The sequence below is a fragment of the Channa argus genome, chromosome 14 (genome assembly GCF_033026475.1).
Source record: "Channa argus isolate prfri chromosome 14, Channa argus male v1.0, whole genome shotgun sequence".
NCBI classification, from domain to species: domain Eukaryota; kingdom Metazoa; phylum Chordata; class Actinopteri; order Anabantiformes; family Channidae; genus Channa; species Channa argus.
The window spans coordinates 20,074,435-20,095,020 of NC_090210.1; the positions used below are offsets into that span (position 1 = coordinate 20,074,435).

The 20,586-nt window shown below is 38.0% G+C and overlaps 1 protein-coding gene across 5 annotated transcripts in view; it reads right to left on the reverse strand.

Annotated features, from left to right (window-relative positions):
- The window catches only part of LOC137098236 (telomerase protein component 1-like), a 32,956-nt gene extending 13,497 nt beyond the window's left edge, over positions 1-19,459 (reverse strand). For 3 of the 5 annotated variants that reach the window (XM_067474264.1, XM_067474263.1, XM_067474260.1), the window contains exons 1-26: positions 17,125-19,459; positions 15,659-16,192; positions 15,350-15,547; positions 15,074-15,223; positions 14,470-14,634; positions 14,260-14,388; positions 13,227-13,298; positions 12,943-13,064; positions 11,952-12,109; positions 11,172-11,281; positions 10,949-11,027; positions 10,053-10,245; positions 8,713-8,968; positions 8,455-8,607; positions 8,254-8,331; positions 7,142-7,269; positions 6,821-6,895; positions 6,304-6,447; positions 5,059-5,350; positions 3,820-3,941; positions 3,602-3,715; positions 2,997-3,114; positions 2,678-2,866; positions 1,989-2,176; positions 1,763-1,904; positions 105-284 (exon numbers count right to left, since the gene is read on the reverse strand). In XM_067474264.1, the coding sequence (XP_067330365.1) occupies positions 105-284; positions 1,763-1,904; positions 1,989-2,176; positions 2,678-2,866; positions 2,997-3,114; positions 3,602-3,715; positions 3,820-3,941; positions 5,059-5,350; positions 6,304-6,447; positions 6,821-6,895; positions 7,142-7,269; positions 8,254-8,331; positions 8,455-8,607; positions 8,713-8,968; positions 10,053-10,245; positions 10,949-11,027; positions 11,172-11,281; positions 11,952-12,109; positions 12,943-13,064; positions 13,227-13,298; positions 14,260-14,388; positions 14,470-14,634; positions 15,074-15,223; positions 15,350-15,547; positions 15,659-16,177 (4,074 nt within the window). In that variant the 5' untranslated portion in view covers positions 16,178-16,192; positions 17,125-19,459. The remainder of the gene's footprint in view (positions 1-104; positions 285-1,762; positions 1,905-1,988; positions 2,177-2,677; positions 2,867-2,996; positions 3,115-3,601; positions 3,716-3,819; positions 3,942-5,058; positions 5,351-6,303; positions 6,448-6,820; positions 6,896-7,141; positions 7,270-8,253; positions 8,332-8,454; positions 8,608-8,712; positions 8,969-10,052; positions 10,246-10,948; positions 11,028-11,171; positions 11,282-11,951; positions 12,110-12,942; positions 13,065-13,226; positions 13,299-14,259; positions 14,389-14,469; positions 14,635-15,073; positions 15,224-15,349; positions 15,548-15,658; positions 16,193-17,124) is intronic. The other 2 variants (XM_067474261.1, XM_067474262.1) reach the window with 2 other exon arrangements.
- Positions 19,460-20,586: the final 1,127 nt, after the last annotated feature.

Below are 20,586 nucleotides of genomic sequence, written 5' to 3' on the forward strand. Positions count from 1 at the left end.
AGGAGAAGAATTAGAGTCCAAATGTGTCAATGACAGCATAGTACACAGAGCTGCAGCAGAAAATGGAAAAAAATTATTTCTATGATACAAAACATAAGAAGCACCTGGTTGGCAAACGCAGAAGTACTTAGCTTCTTCCCAAAGATGTCCAGTCCCCTTTGAGCTATCTCTTTCCGGTCTGTCTCTGTAAGCTGTCCCAAAGTAAAAAGGACTGTGCGTCTCCTCTTGGCCAGGGTTTGCAACAGAGCTGTTTTAGATGTGACGCTCACAACCAAACACACACCCTAACAGAAAAACAGAAACTCATTTTATTCTAGAAATGTTTGAAGACTATACCTTAAGCAGTTAGTGTGTGTAAATGTACTGTAGATTAATGGATGTTGCCTTTTAAATATGCACCTGCACCTCACTTTATAATAGAGTTGCATGATATTTGAAAGAATCAACATTAAAATATGTTTTCTCTTTTACATATTGGCAGAGGTTGCAAAAGTACAGAAGTAGGAGTACAGAAAAAACACAACAAAAAAACAGACTCTCTTGTATTGATTCCACTTCTTAAGTAAATTGAAAAAGTACAGGCTCTAAAATCTAACTTAGGTATAAAAGTAAAGAGTATATACAGTATACTGTAGTTTTAAATCACCTTTCAATCTCTGTGGCATGGCTACCTGCAGTTAGTGCCCGTTTTGGTAAAATATGTCACTACTACGTCAGTGAAGATTTTCAGCCACCTGGTAAAATTTGATAATATCCCATACTTTATGGATGTTGTTTGTGAACTTTTGAAGTATAAGGTGTTGGTGGAGTTGACACAGATAGGGTTTTGGAGAGCTGCTACCCTCCTAAAATCTTGAGTTTGTTTCAATTCACTACTTAGTTTGGGGAGAAAATATATATATATAGCTAGACCATAGAGATCAACACCTGTACGAAGACACTTGGAAATATTGACTGTTCCTGTCAGCAGAGACCAGCCATATAATGACAACAAAAACAAATCAAATCAAATCAATAATTTCCCTCAAAGGCATTAAAAAAATGTAACAAGCCTGTTTTTAAAATGTAAGAAGTAGAAAGTATAGATATTTGTATCAGAATGTAGGGAATAAAAGTAAAAAGCTGACAATAAAAAATACTAAAGTACAGATACCTTAAATTCCAACAGTATTTTTACAACATTGCATCACCAGATAACTCGATTAGAAATACATAGCATAGAAATACACTCCTTGTTTCTGTTGCATTCTGTTTTTCTCTCCCCCCTTCTGTCTCCTTCCCTCTTCATTAATTTTATGAAATATATAACGTCTCTTTAAAATTCTATACAAACAAGCAGCCGTCAATCTGTCCTGAACTCTTTCATCACTCCATGTCAGTGTGGCCCGCCTAAGGGTACTTGTGTTTTAATCCCCGTGCAACACAAGTGGGTAGCAGATGAATGATCGCTCCATGTTATCAGGATACAGTCGGGATGTAACGTTCCAAAGAAAAGCACTCTTAGATAATATGTAAATGAGACTGAAAAAGGCCAGGAAGATTTCATTACTAATGATAAATGAGAACTGGGCTTGTTTTCCTTATGTACTTAGCAACAGAAAACTTTTATCATACATGTTGGGATTATTATGCCTAACTCGATATTGCACATCCTGCAATGGGACTATTGTGCACACACCAATCGGAATGACGATGCTGGAACAATATATTGTGCAGCCCAACTACAAAAACTTTCCTTTAGTTTTCTACCCATGTGACCGACCTGTGGAAGCTGCCGTGGTATCCAGTCAGAGCTGAGCTGACCTGGGCCATCTCGGATAAGTTCCACCCCATCAACTAGCAGCACCAGAGGTCTGTTCTTCTTCGTGTCACTCAACGTTGAGTGAAATTCTGACAGTAAATCTCTGAGATTAAAATATAATTTTAGTCCATAATTAACATGACCTCCGAATCCTGACTATTTGGATGACAACTGAAAATCTAATTACTTGTAAGAGTGGGGAAGAGGTGATTCCTTCTCAGCAACATTCATCTTCCTGAACCACTGAATGACGCAGCAAAGAAGGTTCCCCACAGAGCGAGCTGATTGGCTGGCAGCTGCAGAGTATGAGATGACATCACACACCAGGTTTCTCTTCGACTTGACTCCAGTCCTGAGGGCGTCGGCCAGAGCGGCCTGAGTGGAGACAGATAAATGTGAGTAGCATAATATTTTTTAGCAATTATGCAAATAGAGCTAAAGCAACTGATCAATCAAAATCAAAATCAAAATCAATCAGCTAATAACAGAGAAATAATCTGCATATTTGAAACTTTATAAATCATAGTTATGTATAAAGTTCAAGTATTTCAAGTACAAATGCCAAAATTCCAACAACATTCCTCCACTGGGTGATATTAATGTTGTGGCCGATACGTGTATGTATATGGCAGCAACAAAGTCATAAAAAAACGGTTAAAAAAATGTCATGTAAAAATTCATTTAGAGACATGTTCAGGGCTCTTTTGACAGTTCATTATTTTTAATAAACACATCTTACCAATAATCTCTGCTGCACAACAGTAGTTACGGCTGTGTTTCACGTCTAATAGCTTTTATAGCAACTCTAGCACTTCAGAGACCATCACAAATTCAATCTTTTAAGGCAGAAACCCTGAATCTATGGGGATAATTTACCATGAAGACAGTTTTGCCTTCTCCAGGTCCTCCCTCCACCAAGACCATCCCTCCTTCGACCTGGACCTGCTCCACCAGCTCCACAGCCCCAGACATCAGCTTCGCCCTGCCGAGGAACTGTTGGTGCAGCGCCCTGTGGTGAACCTCCTGCTCAGTCACATCTGCTACAGCCTCAACCATGTCATCCTCCTGGCAGTCAGAGAATCAGGACTTTTAACTAACAAAACCTATTCTGAGTGTAACAGACGGCGAACAAAATGGCTTGGAGCTGACTTTGTTTACTTAAGAGTTTAGCAAATGAAACATTAGTGTAACGAACTTCCACAAACAGCTTCACAACAGCCGCCCAAAGATCTTCCAGCACAGCCTTGCCAAAGTCGTCCAGGTTTTTCAGATATGGCTTCCCATCCAAAACATGTCCCCACTCACATGGGTAACTAGGGCAAAAAAAAAAACACACCGTAAACCAGACGTGCAGATTTAGGTAAAAATGTAATTGAAGTGACTTGTTATTGTGAACTGAAGAGAATTTGAATGTGTAATTTTCAAAAAATAAATTTTTTTTTTTAAATCAATGCAGCAAAATAGATCTAGGAATAGACTTTTTTTTTAGCTGCAATCCAAACTTAGTGAATAGTATTTTAAAGTAATGGTCCGTGTTTTTTTTATACTGGTCTTAAGACAATATTGAGGCGCTTATATGTACGTAACAATAGGTTTTTAGTTGCTACCCGTGCTCTGCAAAAATGCTGAGATTCACCTGGAAAGCGACACTGTAAACAAAAATTGGGGCCACAATGCACATAGTAGAAACATTTGTCATCAAGACGTACTGCCACGTACACATAAGCACAGAAAATTTATATTAAGACCAGCTTAAAGATTCCAAAATAGTATCACAAACTGTTTAGAAGACTGACTCACTTCTCAGTAACCTTAACATCACTGGCCCAGATCCTACTTTTCAGAGATGCCATTTTTGACGCAGCGTCCTGTGATTCAGGGACAAACTCTGATTTCCAGGCCACTGGAACTGATCTGACAAACAGAAAAAACAGATAAAGAAATTGAGACATAAAGAAAGTACAAGGGATAGACCTAATAGAAATTGTGATGTGTGAATATAACCACGGACAGCCTACTTGGTTATGTTTGGATCTCTGAAGTAGCAGAACATTCGCTGGCGAGCTGTGTCTGGGTAAAGAGCCTGAAACTGACGGATCTCCATCTCTGTGATCGACAGACCAGGTGGAGCCGATGCCAGCTATACATGAAGAACAAAGAGGGAAACTTAGCATTTCTGTCAACTCCAATTGCAAAAAAATAGCTTTAAACTGTTGCTGTAAAATGAATTTGAAGTTTAGTTGTTATGTCTCCTTTATGGACATTGAGGTCTAATATAAATATTAAAAAAAAAACACATGGGAGATGTGCAGGCTATGTACATGTCCCAGCTATAAATACCATGTAATAATCTACTGTGGTTGTGTTGAATCTTCTTGAAGGGACCTGGTGTTTATCACAAATTAATTGCTCAGTGGAATATGATATATGCTTCAATTCTGTACTTAGGTTGCAGGAATAAAAGGGGGTAAGTACAGTTTGTATTATTGGGGTTTGTGAACTCGCCTGTGTCTCAAGAGTCTAAGTGCAGACAGACTGCGTAAGGTAGAGGGCCCTCTGTTTGTAGATGATCTTCCACTCTTTAGTGTAGGTCACAGGAGCTAGAAAGCTACATTCTCCCAGAGAAAAATGGGACATGCTGCTATTAGTCCTGCAGGCACTGACAAAGTCACCCACTGAACTTGTGCCAAGAGGAACCCTCATAAATATTTTAATTAGGACAACTTTTCTGCTGGCAATTAAAACAGAGAAGATGTGAGTGAACTGGCCAAATGTTAGATTTTATCTGGTATCATGCCAGCGGTGTGGCTACATCCTGGACAGCCATGGGAGGGGGACAACTATTACCAAATGCTGCAGCAGCATTCTGGGCAGCTCTGGGCTCCAAACACCAGCCCAAATAGTTAATCATGAAATATCCCCTAGACCTGAATAACCAAAACTAATGAATGAATGAATGGACTGGAAGATAACCCTATTAAAAACATACAATTAACATTTAAAATAAGGTTTTTAATTACCTTGGTGAACTCTGCTTATTCCATTTTTTTTACCTACGTATTTGTTTTCAAAATTTTTAATTCAACCCTCTTGAAAATAGAAAACAATGTACAATGATGCATGAGCATTGTTCTTTAACAGGATATAGTTTTTGACAACTTAACCAATTTTAATCTTCAAATCATTGAAAAACAAAAGCGCTATCTCAGCTCTACTTATTCATTTTGTCATTTTTGTAGTATAATACCAGGTCTTACCCAGCTGTACTGTGGCAGGTCAGGTAGAAAAGGTTTGGGGAGCTCTGGGCCATACCTCTCCCCCAGGATTCCAACCATCATCTGGCTGGAACAAACCTCTGACAGGCAAAGGTTAGTGGCTCGGTCCAACTCCACCTCTGTCAAACCCCAGCGCAGCTCCACCTCCTGCAGATACAGGCAGTGTGACGCAGCACGGCGACGAAGCTCAGGGAAAACACTCCGTGCCAACACGTCCCGCTCAGCATACATGTCTCCGAAGGTGGAGGAGATGAAAACTCGCACACACTGCCACCTGGAGACAGAAGGAGCTGATGTTGATTGAGAAAAGATGCCAGGGCTTGCCACTAACGCTTGACCTGGGTAAAAGTAAACTGCCTTATGCAGAATGGGCAGGTGAAAAAGTCTTTTCCAGACATTGATTTATGTGTGTTCCCCGATAAAAATTGGTTAAAATTGTATTTTACTGTAGAGCTTCACGCAGCATATTTGATCTTTAAGTGTCCACAATCTCTGAGTTCAGATGAACCAGAGACCAAGCCATTTTATTTTTAATTTGATGCTGTCCTAGTATTAATTAAACGTGGATCCATGCTACAGACGAAGTGTTCAAACTTGTTTTAACAAGGTATAGAAAAAGTGTCAACATATACACACAGTTCTTCAAACCTCCCACACTAGTTTCTGACATCCGTGATAATGATAATGAATGATTATTCACAGGACTCTTACTCTCATTGGTGTCATGTCAATGTTTTAAGCTGCAAAACAAATTTTTGAATCAGGCCCTTCAGTATTTCGTTTAATTAGTTTGTTAAATATTAGGTGTAAAGTCAGGCAACAGATGTTATTGTAATGTGTTAGATACACATTTAATTAACATGTAATTGTTGTTAGAAATACAGACTACAATGATTCCATAATTTATTTGTTGTTCACATCTGTAGACAAATGCAGTATTTTGAGTATCAAACCATAATCGTTAAGTCACAGTCCTACATTTTTAGGACCCTCAATTTTAGGTTTTGTATATTAATAAAATGTAATGGTCAAAATTCCTGTTATTTTGTTTATCATTTAATAGTTCTAAATTTTTGGTTTTAAACAAGTAAAGGATCCGTTACCTACCCGGACTAAAAAGCTTAATGTAAAGCCCTGGATGCATTTTTTTGTTTTGATATTAGAAAGAACACATGCAGACATATAAGATTTTCAGTTTAAAGTTTTTATTCTTTTTGCAAAAATTACCTTAATTTTGGGCTGGATGGTATTGGGATGACATCATCTAAAGTCGGACGGTCTTTAGCTGACACTGGTGGTGGGATGTTGTACACTTTGTCCAAGTGCTCCACATGGTCCAGTAGTCTGGGAGATCCACGTGCTGCCACCACCCTGATCACATAAACATACATTTTTCTGATTTGTTGGAAAAGGCTGAAAAGCGCCAATCTCTAATCCATAAAATAAATATGATAGCATAACAATGTAGACTGTAAAGTTAAACTGTCTCTGCTCTAAGCTGACACCTGACAGAATGTCTGAAGTTAATTCAACGGACATGACAAGGCTCACAATTTTCTAGTTTTCTGCATAAATTGGGTGATGAAATGTGATCTGATTTTCCCCAAAGTCGTAAATATCAACAAACACAATATTTCTAAGCTGAAAAAACATAACAGCCATGCTCTTTCATGCCTTTATTGAACACACATAATGAAAAGTGGACTGAGCTTAAAATTCCTACATTTGTATAAAAGGTTTTTACCTCAGCATTTGTTCACTGAATTCTGTCAACTTCACACAGTTTCTGTCAGTCGGGTTCGGGTCCGGGAAATTGTCCCTGTAACAATACAACAGTATATGCATTCAGGATTAGAATAGCAGATGCTGATATTAACACAGTCTGAGATTTATCACTTAACAGGTCCAATAGGTTTTTTTACAGGGACATTTTTCATCAATCAAAAAAAAAAATACATAAAAAATAATATATGTGGCCAGTCACTACTGTTATCAGTATCAGATTTCCAATACTGTCTGAGAACCAGATATAAAAGCATATAAGAAGAGAAAAATAAAAAACTACCAGTCGTTCATGTAGAGGTGCATCACGAGGGTTTGGTTGTTTATTTTGTTCACGTAGGTCTCAACGGCCCACCTAACATCTTGACTGATGAACATGCAAGCATTTGTCACCAAAATGATGTTGTCCACCTAAGATACAAAAGTATACAGTTTGGTCATCTGATAGATGGGAATGACGAACTGCATGCCAGATCCACTAAGGGCTTCGAAAAAAAACAACAACAACAATACGGCAGTGCCCTTTCAAGACCACAATTGAAATTTTTTTTTCATACACTCATTTCACATTTTTGTTTCTTCTAATGATAACAGATCAGTTGTACTTCCTGAATGTCCATTGTTAGTACACTAGGTTTGGGATCAAGTTTGCGTCCCCTTACAATTCAACTGTGTGTAGGTTGATGCAAACTTACCCCTGAGTAGTAGAGTAGATTAATTTGTGCCTCAGATCACTGTCTTGTTAAAGGATCAACTGCCTTCTAACTTTTTTGCTTTTAAATCTTACGATGTCGGGCTCCGTTCATTCTTTCTTCCTCTTCCTACAGAGCTCCAGCTGCCACACGTACCAGTGCAAATTATGACCAAATAATTCTACTTTGGTCTCATTAGAGCACACAATCATGTTCCAAATCAGATTTGGTTCTTAATCACATAATCCTTAGTACTGTATACTCTAAGCATCTGCCTTATGTCTAAAAGTGCTTTTTTCTCCCTAGCGTTCCAGAGTTGTGCAGACTATGTTTTCACTGTGGAGATGTGAAAGCAAACTGACCCTGGAGGACTACCCCACTTTAAAGTGCATTTATTTACACGCCTGCTGCCACCAAACCAAAGGGGATGCAAACTTTTGCACTGATATAACTTTCATAATTTCACTTTTTAAACACTCCTCGGCCATTTTTGTTTATTCTGTCGATGAAGGAACATTTGTACTAGCTGAACATATTGTTGATGTGCTGAAATGCCATTTGTTTCTATCTTTTTACCATTTCAGTGTAAGCGGATGCAAACTTTTTCCACTCCACTCTAGATCCCTTTGACATGTTTGGGAGCAAGAGAGTAATTTCCACTATTTCACTCAACTGTACATACAGCATATAAAAATAAACTAACCTTGTTTTTCTCGGTCAATAGTCTGAAGAAGGTTTTGCTGTGATCCACATATGAATACTTCTTCTTCTGTATATGCACCTGTGAAAGAAAAGCATTCAAACTTCTTTCAAAGCATGGAGCTCAGAAATAAAGATGAAAACAAAACAATAACTTGTAAACAAAACACGGATACAATACTACAGGATAGAAAAAACTCCAGACCTTTACTCGCTTCATGACACTTCTGACATTTTCCAAAAGGACATCAGATGTCAACTTGATTTCTTCCATACGTTTCCAATTGTGCAAAAACATGTGACAATCTTCAGCACTGCTGCCAATCATCAGAGAGAGCAAAACGGGTAACTTCATCGTCTGAAGAAATATAAAGGGAGAGGTTAGCTTAGTTATGATCATTCGTTCAGATACACTATACGCCATATAAGTGTTATCGCAAATCAAAAGAAAACAGAATCTTACATCCTCCTCCTCTTTTTTTGTCCACCCTCTTCTCTTTTGCCTTTTTTCTTCCTTGTCTTCCTGATTATTTCCCTGCGTTGTTTGGTCTGGCGGAAGGTAAAACTTTGGTTTCGGGTCCAAGGGCATCTTGATCCTGTAGAACACGATAATGGTTCGTCCAGGGAGGGGTGGCACGTTGTAATCACAGGAGATCTGCACAGCGGTCTCCAGAGCTTTGCGGTAACGATCCAGTAGATCAACCGTGTACAGCCGCCTACTGGTTGCACAGATAGAGTAACAATTACATTACAGGATGGAACATGTTTTCTGGTAATCCAAGCTGAAGTCACTTTGTCTAGTGTATTGTTCGAAATGATCGTACATCAGCAGGTTTGTACTGTCTTTGCAATCCTTTAATGACTCCTACTGTATGACTTTCAAACTAAAAATATGACTTCATATGTCACTTCATACAAATGCTCTGACATAGTGAGCACTTGAACAGTCAAGTGCCCCAAAGGCAGATGATCTTTGCATAGCTCTAGACATGTTCAAACTAATATTTACACGGTATTACCAAGATACTGCTATGCGCAGGGTCACATTATTGACAAAATGTCATGTACCATATACAATCAGACAAGACAAACAAGAACAAACCCAATACATTTGGAAAAAATGAAATGTTGGACTAGTTAAACTATAACGATGATCCACGCTACAAACCAATTGCAACACAAGTACATATACCTATTATTATTAATATTCCATTGATCAACATCATTGATTGATTTCGTGTGTTGCTCAAATCTGCAGAGATGTTGTGTTATTCACAGATATCTGCTGCACTTTGCTTGATGGGTTTTGTTGTTCTGCTTTAAAATCCACTTCTTGAGACAAAGGAGCCTTCTTGAGCCAATTGTTATTGACAGTATTTTGGTTTGCATTCAGAGTGATGTCCATAAATGCCATGTCTATAATGCCTATACCTTTTGGCTCATATCAGCATGCTTCCACCTTCATGTTTAATATTTGGCAAGGTGGTGGTTTCTAGCAAGGTACATGCCAATCAATCATCAAATACTTCATAAAATTATTGTAGGTCATCTTTACATTTCTCTGAGCAGGGCTCTGGGTGCACTAGCTTCTGTAAAGTAAGTGGCTGGAATTGGGCAGTTTGAGGGGTTTAGAGTCTTGCCCAGATATATTTATCTACCAACTGACCCCCATCTTTGCACTGCATACTCTCTGGTATTAAAGAGGACTTAAACGTCTGAGATTTCAAACACTTCAGAAAACCTAAAGTCCGATCAAATTTAAGAAATAAAAGTGAAAAACCAGCATCAGCAACATTTTCATACTCGGCCTTTAGCATCTGGGCCTTCTTCATTTTGTACAACCGATAGATAAACGGGACCCCCAGCGTCGCCCTTATCCTCCTCGGCTTGGTCTTTTCCCAGAACACACGACTGAAGCGTCTGCTCTTGGGAATCTTTTTCAGGATGCCCTTCAGGATATCTTTAACAGTGGGAAGTGCTTGTTGTGATGTCGAGGCTGAAAGACAAAGAGTAATCTCAATTAGATTGCTTTATTTTCGTGATATCTCTACATAGGCCTGGCCCCCTGCCTATTTAGACCCAGCTCTCCCCATAGTTCCCTCCCAGATCCTTGTATTTTCTCCCTGACTGAACACCCTGCCTTCTGGTTGCCGTCTTACTTAGACTGCTGACTCTTGTTATTTGGACTCTGTTTGCCTGCACCTTTTGGTCTAAGCTTTGGTAGTTGTGTTCCTCATTTAGCTCCATATGCACAGTTAGTTTACTCTTATTAGAATTCTACATTTGTTTTGGATATTCACACACTTCACTTTACACCTGTTCCTAGTCTTCCCTGGGACATGCACTTTTGTATATGACCTGGTAAGTTAGTGCCCACTTTTAAGTAACTGTTTTAACTGGTTTGCATGTGTTCTTTTGTCTGTGCTCTATTTTGATAATCCTTTACTTATCCTCAGTTATTTCTGGTCCCCTTTTCTGTTTAGTTTTCCCCTGATTGGTTTTTATGTATGCATTTTATATTATTACCTTCTACGACCAAGTCAGCTTTATGTTCTTTTATAAAGCTGTTGGTCTTGTCCAAGCTACTCAATGGAGTTTTAAAAGGCACTTATGAACTTACTCAGGTCATTACTTTATGAAACCATTATCACCTTCCTTTTAGGTCAAATACTTTGCCAAGTACTGTACATGTATCTCACTCAAAGTTTGAAGCTCCATGATGACTTTATAGGCCATAAGGAATGTGAAGGGAAACTGCCGGCTCTCTATAACTTCTTTCTGTGAGCACATCAAAATCAGAGGTCAAGTACTTGATGCACCCTGGTTCAAGAGTTAATATTACAAATGTGACTACTTAAAAAAATAAAATCATTAGTATATAAATTTGTATTTTTTTTTAAAGTAGTAAATAACTAATCTTACCTTGTTGGCCAATCTGCTGAGGATCTTGTTGTGATGAGTCTCACTAATGCCCATAGATATTATGTTCCTCAGGTTCCTCAGCATGGCCATGAAAGGAAGACATTCATTGTCTGTACAAAGACATAAACCATATGCGATTATGTATTCAATGAGGATTCAGAGTCGCCTTGTTACCACTCGTAAACCACCTTCTCAGAAGCCTGTTGAAATGCTGTGTTGATCCACCAGCTGCAATAGTGGTTGGTGTTAGGATACTGCAAAGCATGTGATGATCTGAACTTTCTGCATTGTGAACAATAATGCTACATGAATCCAGTTTCAGGTCTGTGTGTCCTGACAGTGGGCTACACACACCAGCAGAACAGGCGAAGGTGGTGAAGGTGTGTTCATGTTTATTTGGGCTTTAGAATGTAATCGCAGAGAAAGCATCAGAAAATAATGCTTTATGTCTCGCTCACTGAGTCAGGGAGAAGGGGGCAACTGAGCAGTGCCAGTTTCAGTCTAATCATTTCACATGTACTAGTACATGTAGAACACATTAAATGTCCACAAGACTGTAACTTTTAGTGAGACATCTGCGGGTGTGCAGCGGTAACTTCATCAACCTGAACGTCATTTGACTAAACAACCTCACAAACAGCAGAAGTGGTGCTCAGCCGCCATCATCCCTGTGGAAGCACTGTGATGAACCTATTCCATCGTTGGAAGCATGTCATGTAGTTATGCTGTCACTGTAGAAACAATTGTTACAACTGTCTCGTGTTTTTGTTTGAATCAGACCTATGATCTTCTCCCAGGTGGCAGCATTGTTGCCCTTTCGGCTGAGCAGGTGTTCCCACGTTTCTGGTTCTTTGAGCATCATTCTCTGCCCAGCTCTCTCCTTGTCCCACACACCCTTCATTCCACTGTGGTTGAATGCTGTCAGATCAGCAGGATACCTGCAATAAACCCAACCACAACGCAACCATTGGATAAAGCCAAACACTGCACAATAGCAAAGATGAAGGGTAAATAGTTTGCACTTATATTTTCTACCCTTTGGAAAAAAAAGCTTTACACTGCTCCTCATTCACCCATTAGCACTCACAATCACACACACTCATACACCGATGGGGGAGCTGCTATGCAGCTGGCCAACACTCACCGGGAGCAACTAACTTCGGGTTCAGTGTCTTGCTCAAGGAGACTTTGACATGTGATCAGAGGAGCCGGTGGATCGAACCAACAACTGCAGGATTGTTGGACGATCGCTCTACCTTCCTGTGCCACAGTCGACCCACAGATAACAGGTGTATAACCAGGCCTATTTTTCTAGCATCTCTATTCCTTTGTCTGTTAATCTACATTTCTACTGGCTAAAGAACTAAATGCTGACTAAATGTTAACAGTAATAAAAAGTACAGTTCTTATTGTGTAAATTCTTTTCTTTAAAATTTGAGTAATGTAAGACCTGTGTAAGACTTTTTATTAGATAGATGGAAAAGAAAGTATTTCCAGTTCCTAGAAAGACATTGTATTGCGTCAAATTACATTCATTTTAAATAGTCGGGCCAAAACATTAAAATCACCCCTAATATAATGAACTATGACTCCACCATCCACTATGACCTCAATGATAAACACATAAATTATCACCTTTCTGTTTAAAACATGACTTTTAAAATAGAATACATGGCAGAGCTGCTGTATTGGATGGCATTTGATTGCACAGGTGTAATTAATAACGTGTTCAGTAAATGTACTTCTCCCTGTGTGTCCCTGTGTATCTTACTTTTGTCCCAGAATGGCCATGACATGTTCGGCCGGTTCTTTAATATGGAGTCTCTTAATCATCTTCTTCATAGTGAAATCACTCTTTTCATCCACCCCAACGTTGCCGTCTTTTATCTGCATCTGAAGACGTATGTAAACCAATTTTCCCAGCAGTTTGTTTCTTAAAAATTACATCTTAAAATTCAATCTTAAGACTAACAATCACAGCAGGGATAGATATAAACTATAATTAGCTCTACTACATTAAAGTACGTATAAAAATGGAAAAGTACAAAGACTTACAAAATTCTTTACGACAGAGTCATCTGCTCTGATCAAGTCTGCCCACTGTTTCAGCTGCTGTTTATTTGGTTTCTAGAAATCAAAGAGAATATGCAAAGAGTATAAACGTCTTATTAGATTATGTATTTACTAAAGCTTAATTGACAGTACTTAAAAAGTACTAAAAAAGAAAGCACAGAAGCACAAAACGTTTTTTATCTTTTTTCATCCAGGGCAGTTTTTGTGTGTTTCAATTGTGAGTGTTATCAGTAATACTGAGAATTGTTTATTGTCTGTTAGTAACAGGGGTGTAGGGTTATTTTAACTTTCTGATTTCCTAGTTTGAAAATGCACACGCGAGGGATTTAATTTAAAATCCAACACAATACACAAATCTTTTGTACTTTTACCCTATATACAGTACAGGATTTATTTTTTACACATTTTTGGTGACGGATACCATCACCGTAGATACTATATACAAACCTTTACAAATCATCATCATCCACCATAAAGATACTTTTCATTTTAGTTATTACACTTGATGTCATTTATGTAAAATCTAATGGATTATATAGTTGATCCATAAATATCTGTAAACTGCAATGTTAGATTTGTTTTTCAAAGTGATGTAATAAAATTTATTTTAAAAAAAAGCCAGAATATTTAGGTTAAAATAATAAAGAATTTGTTTACACATATTGAGGAATCTATATTCAACTGTTTTATTTAATGATGGGTTATAATAAAAAATGCATTTAGTTGAAAATATTGTGAATTATTGACTGTAATGTCATACTCTGCATCTATGGTTACTGGATTTGTTAACACTTTTGTATTAAAGTGAAATTCTATTTTGTAAATACAATTTTGAAGAAAAAGGTGATCATAAACGTTGTCTATGGACCAGACCACAATCCTGACAGATTCATTGCATTGTACAAAGGAAACAGCCACAAACATCACCCTAATGACGGCAAAACCTCTGTTATGCATAAAGCAGTACGTATTGTTAATATAAAGACCAAAAAGACCAAATTAAAATCTTCTGTACCTTGCTTTTGCGACTGTATTCACACTGCTGTTTTCGTGTGTTATATTTTGCCAGTTGATGCTCGCTGAACTGTTTGAACTTGTCAGCCATTGCCTTCTTCAGGCACGTTGGCAGGGAGCAGCTAAAGCACTGGAAACAGACAATCATAGTGTTGGCACAGAAAAGGGACGTTGACATTACACCCTACAGCAGATGCTTATTGAGACTTACTGTGCTATAGATTCTGGCTACTTCCAGCCAATCAGAAGGCAGCTGGACAGCAGCACAATAGTATCTGCGGACATGAGGCTTGGTGGCGGGCTGACTGGCAGCCAGAGCCAATAAGAAGTTTGCTGTGATACAAGCATCCAACTCCTGTCGAGCATAAATTGCCACCTGCACAGGGGAAAAGAACAAACACAGGGTAAATATTCTTGTATACCTTTTGGCTTCTTTGCTTCTTTACATTCCCTACTATACCAGTTTAATTTAGCTGTGTTAGTATATCTGATGTGAAAGTAGAGTCCACGAAAATCTTGCATAAAGATGCTATAATAACATTCCATGGTTTTAAAAGAGGTTGGCCACAATTTGCATAGGAAAATGGAACTTGTGCTGCAAATTAAAAGGCTACAAATGTTTACAACCCAAGGTCAAAAGTCTAAAACTAAAAGTCAAAAACTAAAATCAAAGTGAACTCATGTCTTCTGGTGTTGAACTTAACTAAACCAAATTATAATTTGAAACCTTACAGCACCTGGAAACTGATGTCTGTATTAGACTTAGCCCTGATCAACATGGAGACATACTTTTATTTTCAGACATGAATACACACCTTGAGAAGAAACTCTGGGTCAGAGACAGAAATGTCTTTTGCTAGGTTTGTGATCCTGGTCCAAAGACTGTTCTCCGAGTCCCAGTCCTGCTGGCCTGGAACTGTGATCTTATTGACCAGGGAGCAACACACTGCATTCAGCAGGAGATACTGAAGGGAAACACAAACAAGTATTTGTTCAAAACTAAGTGGAGTCGCCTGAACCTAGACACAAAACATGCAAACTCGAATATTTTGTTAGCTCTGATAGAGATAAACTGTTGTTGCCTCTGCTACCTTTTTATCCTTCAGCTTCTCTTCAATCTTTTCCTTCGCATTATCAAACTTAGCAAATTCCTCCTGTCTGACAATCATAGTTGGTTGTCGTTCATGGTTGGCAGATGCTGTTTCCAGCACAGGTAATTCGATAGTTGAACCAGCATCTTCCACCTTTCTCTCCTCTTCAGACAAAACGTCCTCTTCCCCAGAATACAGCTATGAGATGACAAAGAATTTAGTCTGTCAAACATTTTAAGTAATGTATCAGTAGCTCAGGTTAGACACAACAAATGATTAAAGACCGAAAATAAAGAATATTTCATGCACCACACTTGTGTCTTCAAAAGAGGACTGCATCAGTTCAGACATTTCCTCTCTGCTTTTGTCTCCTCCATCGTCCCTCTTCTGTTCTCCACTCAGCCCATGATGGAGGAATGAAGGAGAACGAGCATGGTGACCATGCAGAGCACTGCTGGCCAGGGAAGTGGAAAGCAGAGAATCTTTCGGGATAGAAGAAGTCCAGGAAAAACAGAGATGTGGTGGATTTTGTTTTAGGAGCTTGTTTTGGGTAGAGAGGAGGGGTGAAGTGAGAGAATGTGATGAAGTGGTGGAAAGAAGGGAGGATGAGGTGGAAGACAGGCTAGTGGGCTGGAGAGAAGAGGAGGAGGAAGGCTGCACTGCAAGTTGTATAAGTGGAGAGGGGGGCTGGGTCATTAGCGTAGAGGTCTGACTTAAAAATCTATTATCCAGATTTGGAGGAGTGCAGCTGGAAGAAAAACGTCTCCAACACATGTCCTGCCGCTGCTGGTGTTGCTGCTCTCCCTGGGCCATGTCAGCGTGCTGCATAGAGAGCCCTCATCTCTGTAGAAAAACACATCAAAGGGTTAAAGCCTCTCCTCTCAGTCAAATGTTCCAAATTTCACAATCTATAACAGCAATAAAGATCAGCAGCTCAGCGGCTCTCCTTCAACTGTTTGAACAAGCACTGTGCTATTGTAAAGGGCGTGTTGTTCAATTGATAGCATCCATAAAACAGGAGCAAAGTCTACAAATGGTCAGAAAATGGTCAAACAGGCCTCACAGAGTTTTCACAGAAACAAGGGAGGCCACTGTATATCAAAAGAATTGAAAACATTTAAAACCCATGAACCATAGGAAATATCGAATACAGCCGTGTAACTGAGTCGAGTGCTTGTCAAATGCTGCTGGCAGGGCACGAGAACCAAACATGAACATTGGGCTTGGCTGCAAACCAGATACGTAGCTCCAATTGTTGTGAGAATAAATACTAGACATTGAAAACCATTGAAATTAGCTATTGATTGTGATCATTTTCAAATCAAATGTGCCAAATGCTTCCTAAATTCACAAATATTAGGATAGGACAGGATGCTGTTACTGTCAATGAAATGTCTTTTGGAATTTGATGTGTACGACAGAAAACCTGAAGATGGTGTTTGAGTGTCTTTTATTTTTTTTAATTATTTGTTACATTTTGTAGATCAAGTAAAAAATAAACTGAAGATAAATAACGGTCAGTTAGCTAAAGTTACTGTGTACTGCTAGACTTTTCTTTGTGTCAAGAATATTGAGATAAATGTAAATGTGATAAAGCTGGTGTAAATAAGCTGTTTAACTTTGAGAAAGAGTCACATGAATGATTTAAAGTCAAAACAGCCCATAGATTTAACTGCCACAACTGAACTAATCTCAAATGAGACATTATCATTGGATAACGAGACATTTTCTACTGGTTAGCTTTGAGCTACCTGCATGGGATTTAGAAAACTCACCACAAAACCCACAATTTAAACTTCACAGGCAGCTGACTTGGTGATCAAGTCTTCTGGTGCATGTTACATTTTAATATACTATAGCATTAGCATCAGCTTGTAAAACCTTGCAAAGCCAAGTGTGGCTTCTGATTTAGTTTATTTCCTTATACAGCTCCAGCTCAGCTTCTCATGTGTGAACTCTGATTGGTCAGTATTTTATGCATTTTACCGTAATAGCAGATATAAGTGTGCCTCCAAATAATAAGAAAATATTTCTCTATTTTTCAAAATTGAGAAAACTTTATTGATCCCATAGGGAAATTGTGTTGCCTTGTTACAGCTGCTCTCCACGTGGAAAGTATAAATTATTATAACACTGAATCTAAAAAAAAAAAAAAAAGTGGGCCCGTCTATCTCTTACCACATTTGACTCACTTCACTAACTCACCTGGAACCAAGCTGACTGGTTAGGATTTTAATACAAATACCAAATTTCTTTCCCTGTCTCACGTCTTCCTTACTTCCAGGCCGTTTCTAGACTTATTTCTTTCATTTCATATTTCATTTATATATATATAGACGTATAGAACAACACACAACGTATCACCGTTAGTATTAAATTCCACAAAATGTAGATGAGCAAAATTATTCACAATCACAGTATGATTAGCAGGTGTTTCCTACCCAGATGTTTTCTGTGAGACCGATTGTCTAAACCATAAACAGGCTTAAGTCTAAATGACTGATTTAGGTTTTGGCCTTGAATTTTACCTGTTATTTAAGCTTTACTCCACGGGCAGAACACAACCGCTTTTTATTCTAAAGTTAAAATGTTTGCTGACTGCGGTGATAATGCCACCTGATTCAAAATTGAAGAAAAATGACCCAGTGAATTGTGGTTGGTGATACAGACCAGAGTGGAATCCCAACCATAGAGTCCTACCAAAAACTGGGTATACCACGTTTATGGTGTTTGTCCTCAGCTTCACCAGAAAGTTTTTTTTTTTTAATGCCGATTATGTTCCAAAAATTATGCTTCTGTCATGTCAGGCCATTTGAGAGAGTGTAATCATATAAGACATGACACATTTGTCCATGGTCCATCAACCACTCTGTCATGTCAAAATTGAAAACAAGCATGACAACTAATCTAATAAAACAGCAAACCGCGATAAAAACTGGTCAGATAAGTTACCAAAGCCATCGGTCCTTATGTTATTATTGAGAGGATCTTTTTTTTAGGGTTTGAAATTAATGTTATTAAGGCTTCGGTCATTGTTAAGCCTCGAGACATAAGGGAGATTCAAAGGAATCTTTGTTCACATTTAAGAAAAAAAAAATACTACCATCTAAAAATAGTGTAATATCAAAAAAGGTGTATATACATGACATATTACTTTCCTATTTACCATTCCTATTTATTGAATTGAGGATTATAATGTTCAATGAATGTGTTCTTTTTTGGGGGGGTGGACATTGCTTATTTTCTTTTAAACATAATAATAATAATTTTAATAATTTTTTTGTAAATATAATAAGGCTGAAATAAATTTCCTGGGATATCCAATTTAGTTCGTGATTAAATAGGAGGGGTTGTGAGGCGCTAGTGTTAGTGTTTTTCAAAAGTCTCTTGTATTTACGTTTTGTTAAATATGGATAATTTTACATCAGGATCCACAGGGAATGGATAGTAACTGAAATTCAACCATCTGAGAAGTTTTGTATAAGCTGTTTTCTAATTTAAAATTCTAGTTTTAAAAGCAAATTGCCCCAGCTGTCAGATAAGTGAATGTAGCAAGTGTAGTAGCCTGTTTCATCGTGAAATGTAATGGAAGTACAATAGAAGATGTTATATGATGAATTGACACTGTACACGTAGGCCATTGATGTCTGACAATTAAACAGATCCACATTTTGTCATTTAGTCTTTTTAAAACATGAAACCAAGCAACAAAGTCTCAACTGCACATAATTAAATGCCAATGTAACGCTCATATTTTTTCCTAAACCCATTTTCACAATTCAAGTGATGTCATGTCCCACATTCACATTTTCATTCCATCATATCTTTTAAATAAAAAACCCAATGATAAGTTCATCTCACACAAAACTATAAATGATTTTTTAAAGCATGTCATTTTTTTGATTTAAATTAAAAGCGCATCTAAATATGACGTGAGCAAAGCTTTACAACTTTACTCTATTGTCCTTGTTGCACAGCAGGAGTAGATTTTTGTTTAATGCATACTCAAAGAAGTGAAAAAGAAGCAAAACATTTATGAGAATCTTTGGTTAGTATAGCAATTAAGTGATTTTCCTAAATCACAAATTTCCTGTGCAAGACCTAGAGGATTATTCCTTCCAGGAGAGAAAGTAGAGTTTTCCCTGTCCATCAGCACAAACCATTTTAGTGGGTTTTTCAGGATTGACCTCCAGAACTAGAACAGGACCTGCACATACAAACATACCAATCTAATAGGGGAGGGGGGAGAGAGAGAGAGAGAGAGAGAGAGAGAGAGAGAGAGAGCGGAGAAAGGTGGGGCAGAAAGTGTAAAAAGAAACCGTTAATGAAAGACAGACAGAACCGAACAACTTGAAGGCAATGAAAGCATCTCAGTAAACATATAGAAGAAATAAAAGTGTAAAACAGGTTTACACTTGTTTTATGTCATTACTGAAATGGGTGTAAATAGGACATTTAGAGGGAACTAATATCAGCAAAGATTAACTTATGTTATGAAAATGCTGTCTCTCCTTTTTTTGTGGGACAACAACCAAGGCCTTAAAAAACTGTTAGATTCGTGAATGTTTGGACCTTTGAAAAGAAATTGTAAAGACAATATTTGTCTTAATCTTTCTGTACATTCTCAGTTAATGACCTACAAATGGCAGGTAAGCTAATGTTACTCTGGAAGTTATGATAGTTAACATTTAGCTGGGTCAGTTAGAAAAATGTAAAAGATCAATACTCAGTAAGATTTGATTATCAACATAATAACTTTAATATTACAGTGCACCTGTTTCTTGGTGTTTCTGTCCCACAGCTTCACTGTTCTGTCATGGGAGGCTGAGATTATGGTGCTGTCAGTCAGTTTCAGCACACTGATCCTGTCACTGTGAGCCTGAGGATAAAGCATCATCATCATCATTGGAAACACCAGAAAGTACAGCCCTACCTCAGAGTAAAAGCAAAATGTATCATTGTTTTGAATTTGTCCTTTGTATTTGTCCCTTAAATAAAAATATACTCATCCTGTTTGTCGGTGGCCCATAGAGACAAAACAAGAGTGAAAAAATTTCAGGATATTTCACAAAACTATATTTTAGGAAACAACATTTCACAAAACAGGACAACATTTCAGGAAAAATAGGGACAACACTGCTCACCCCTGACTGGAGTGGATCCAGTTTAAGGTACTAAACCCTCAATGGTTTTTTAGGACTTTGTAAAGCTTTGAGATGTTTTCAGGTAAACAAAAA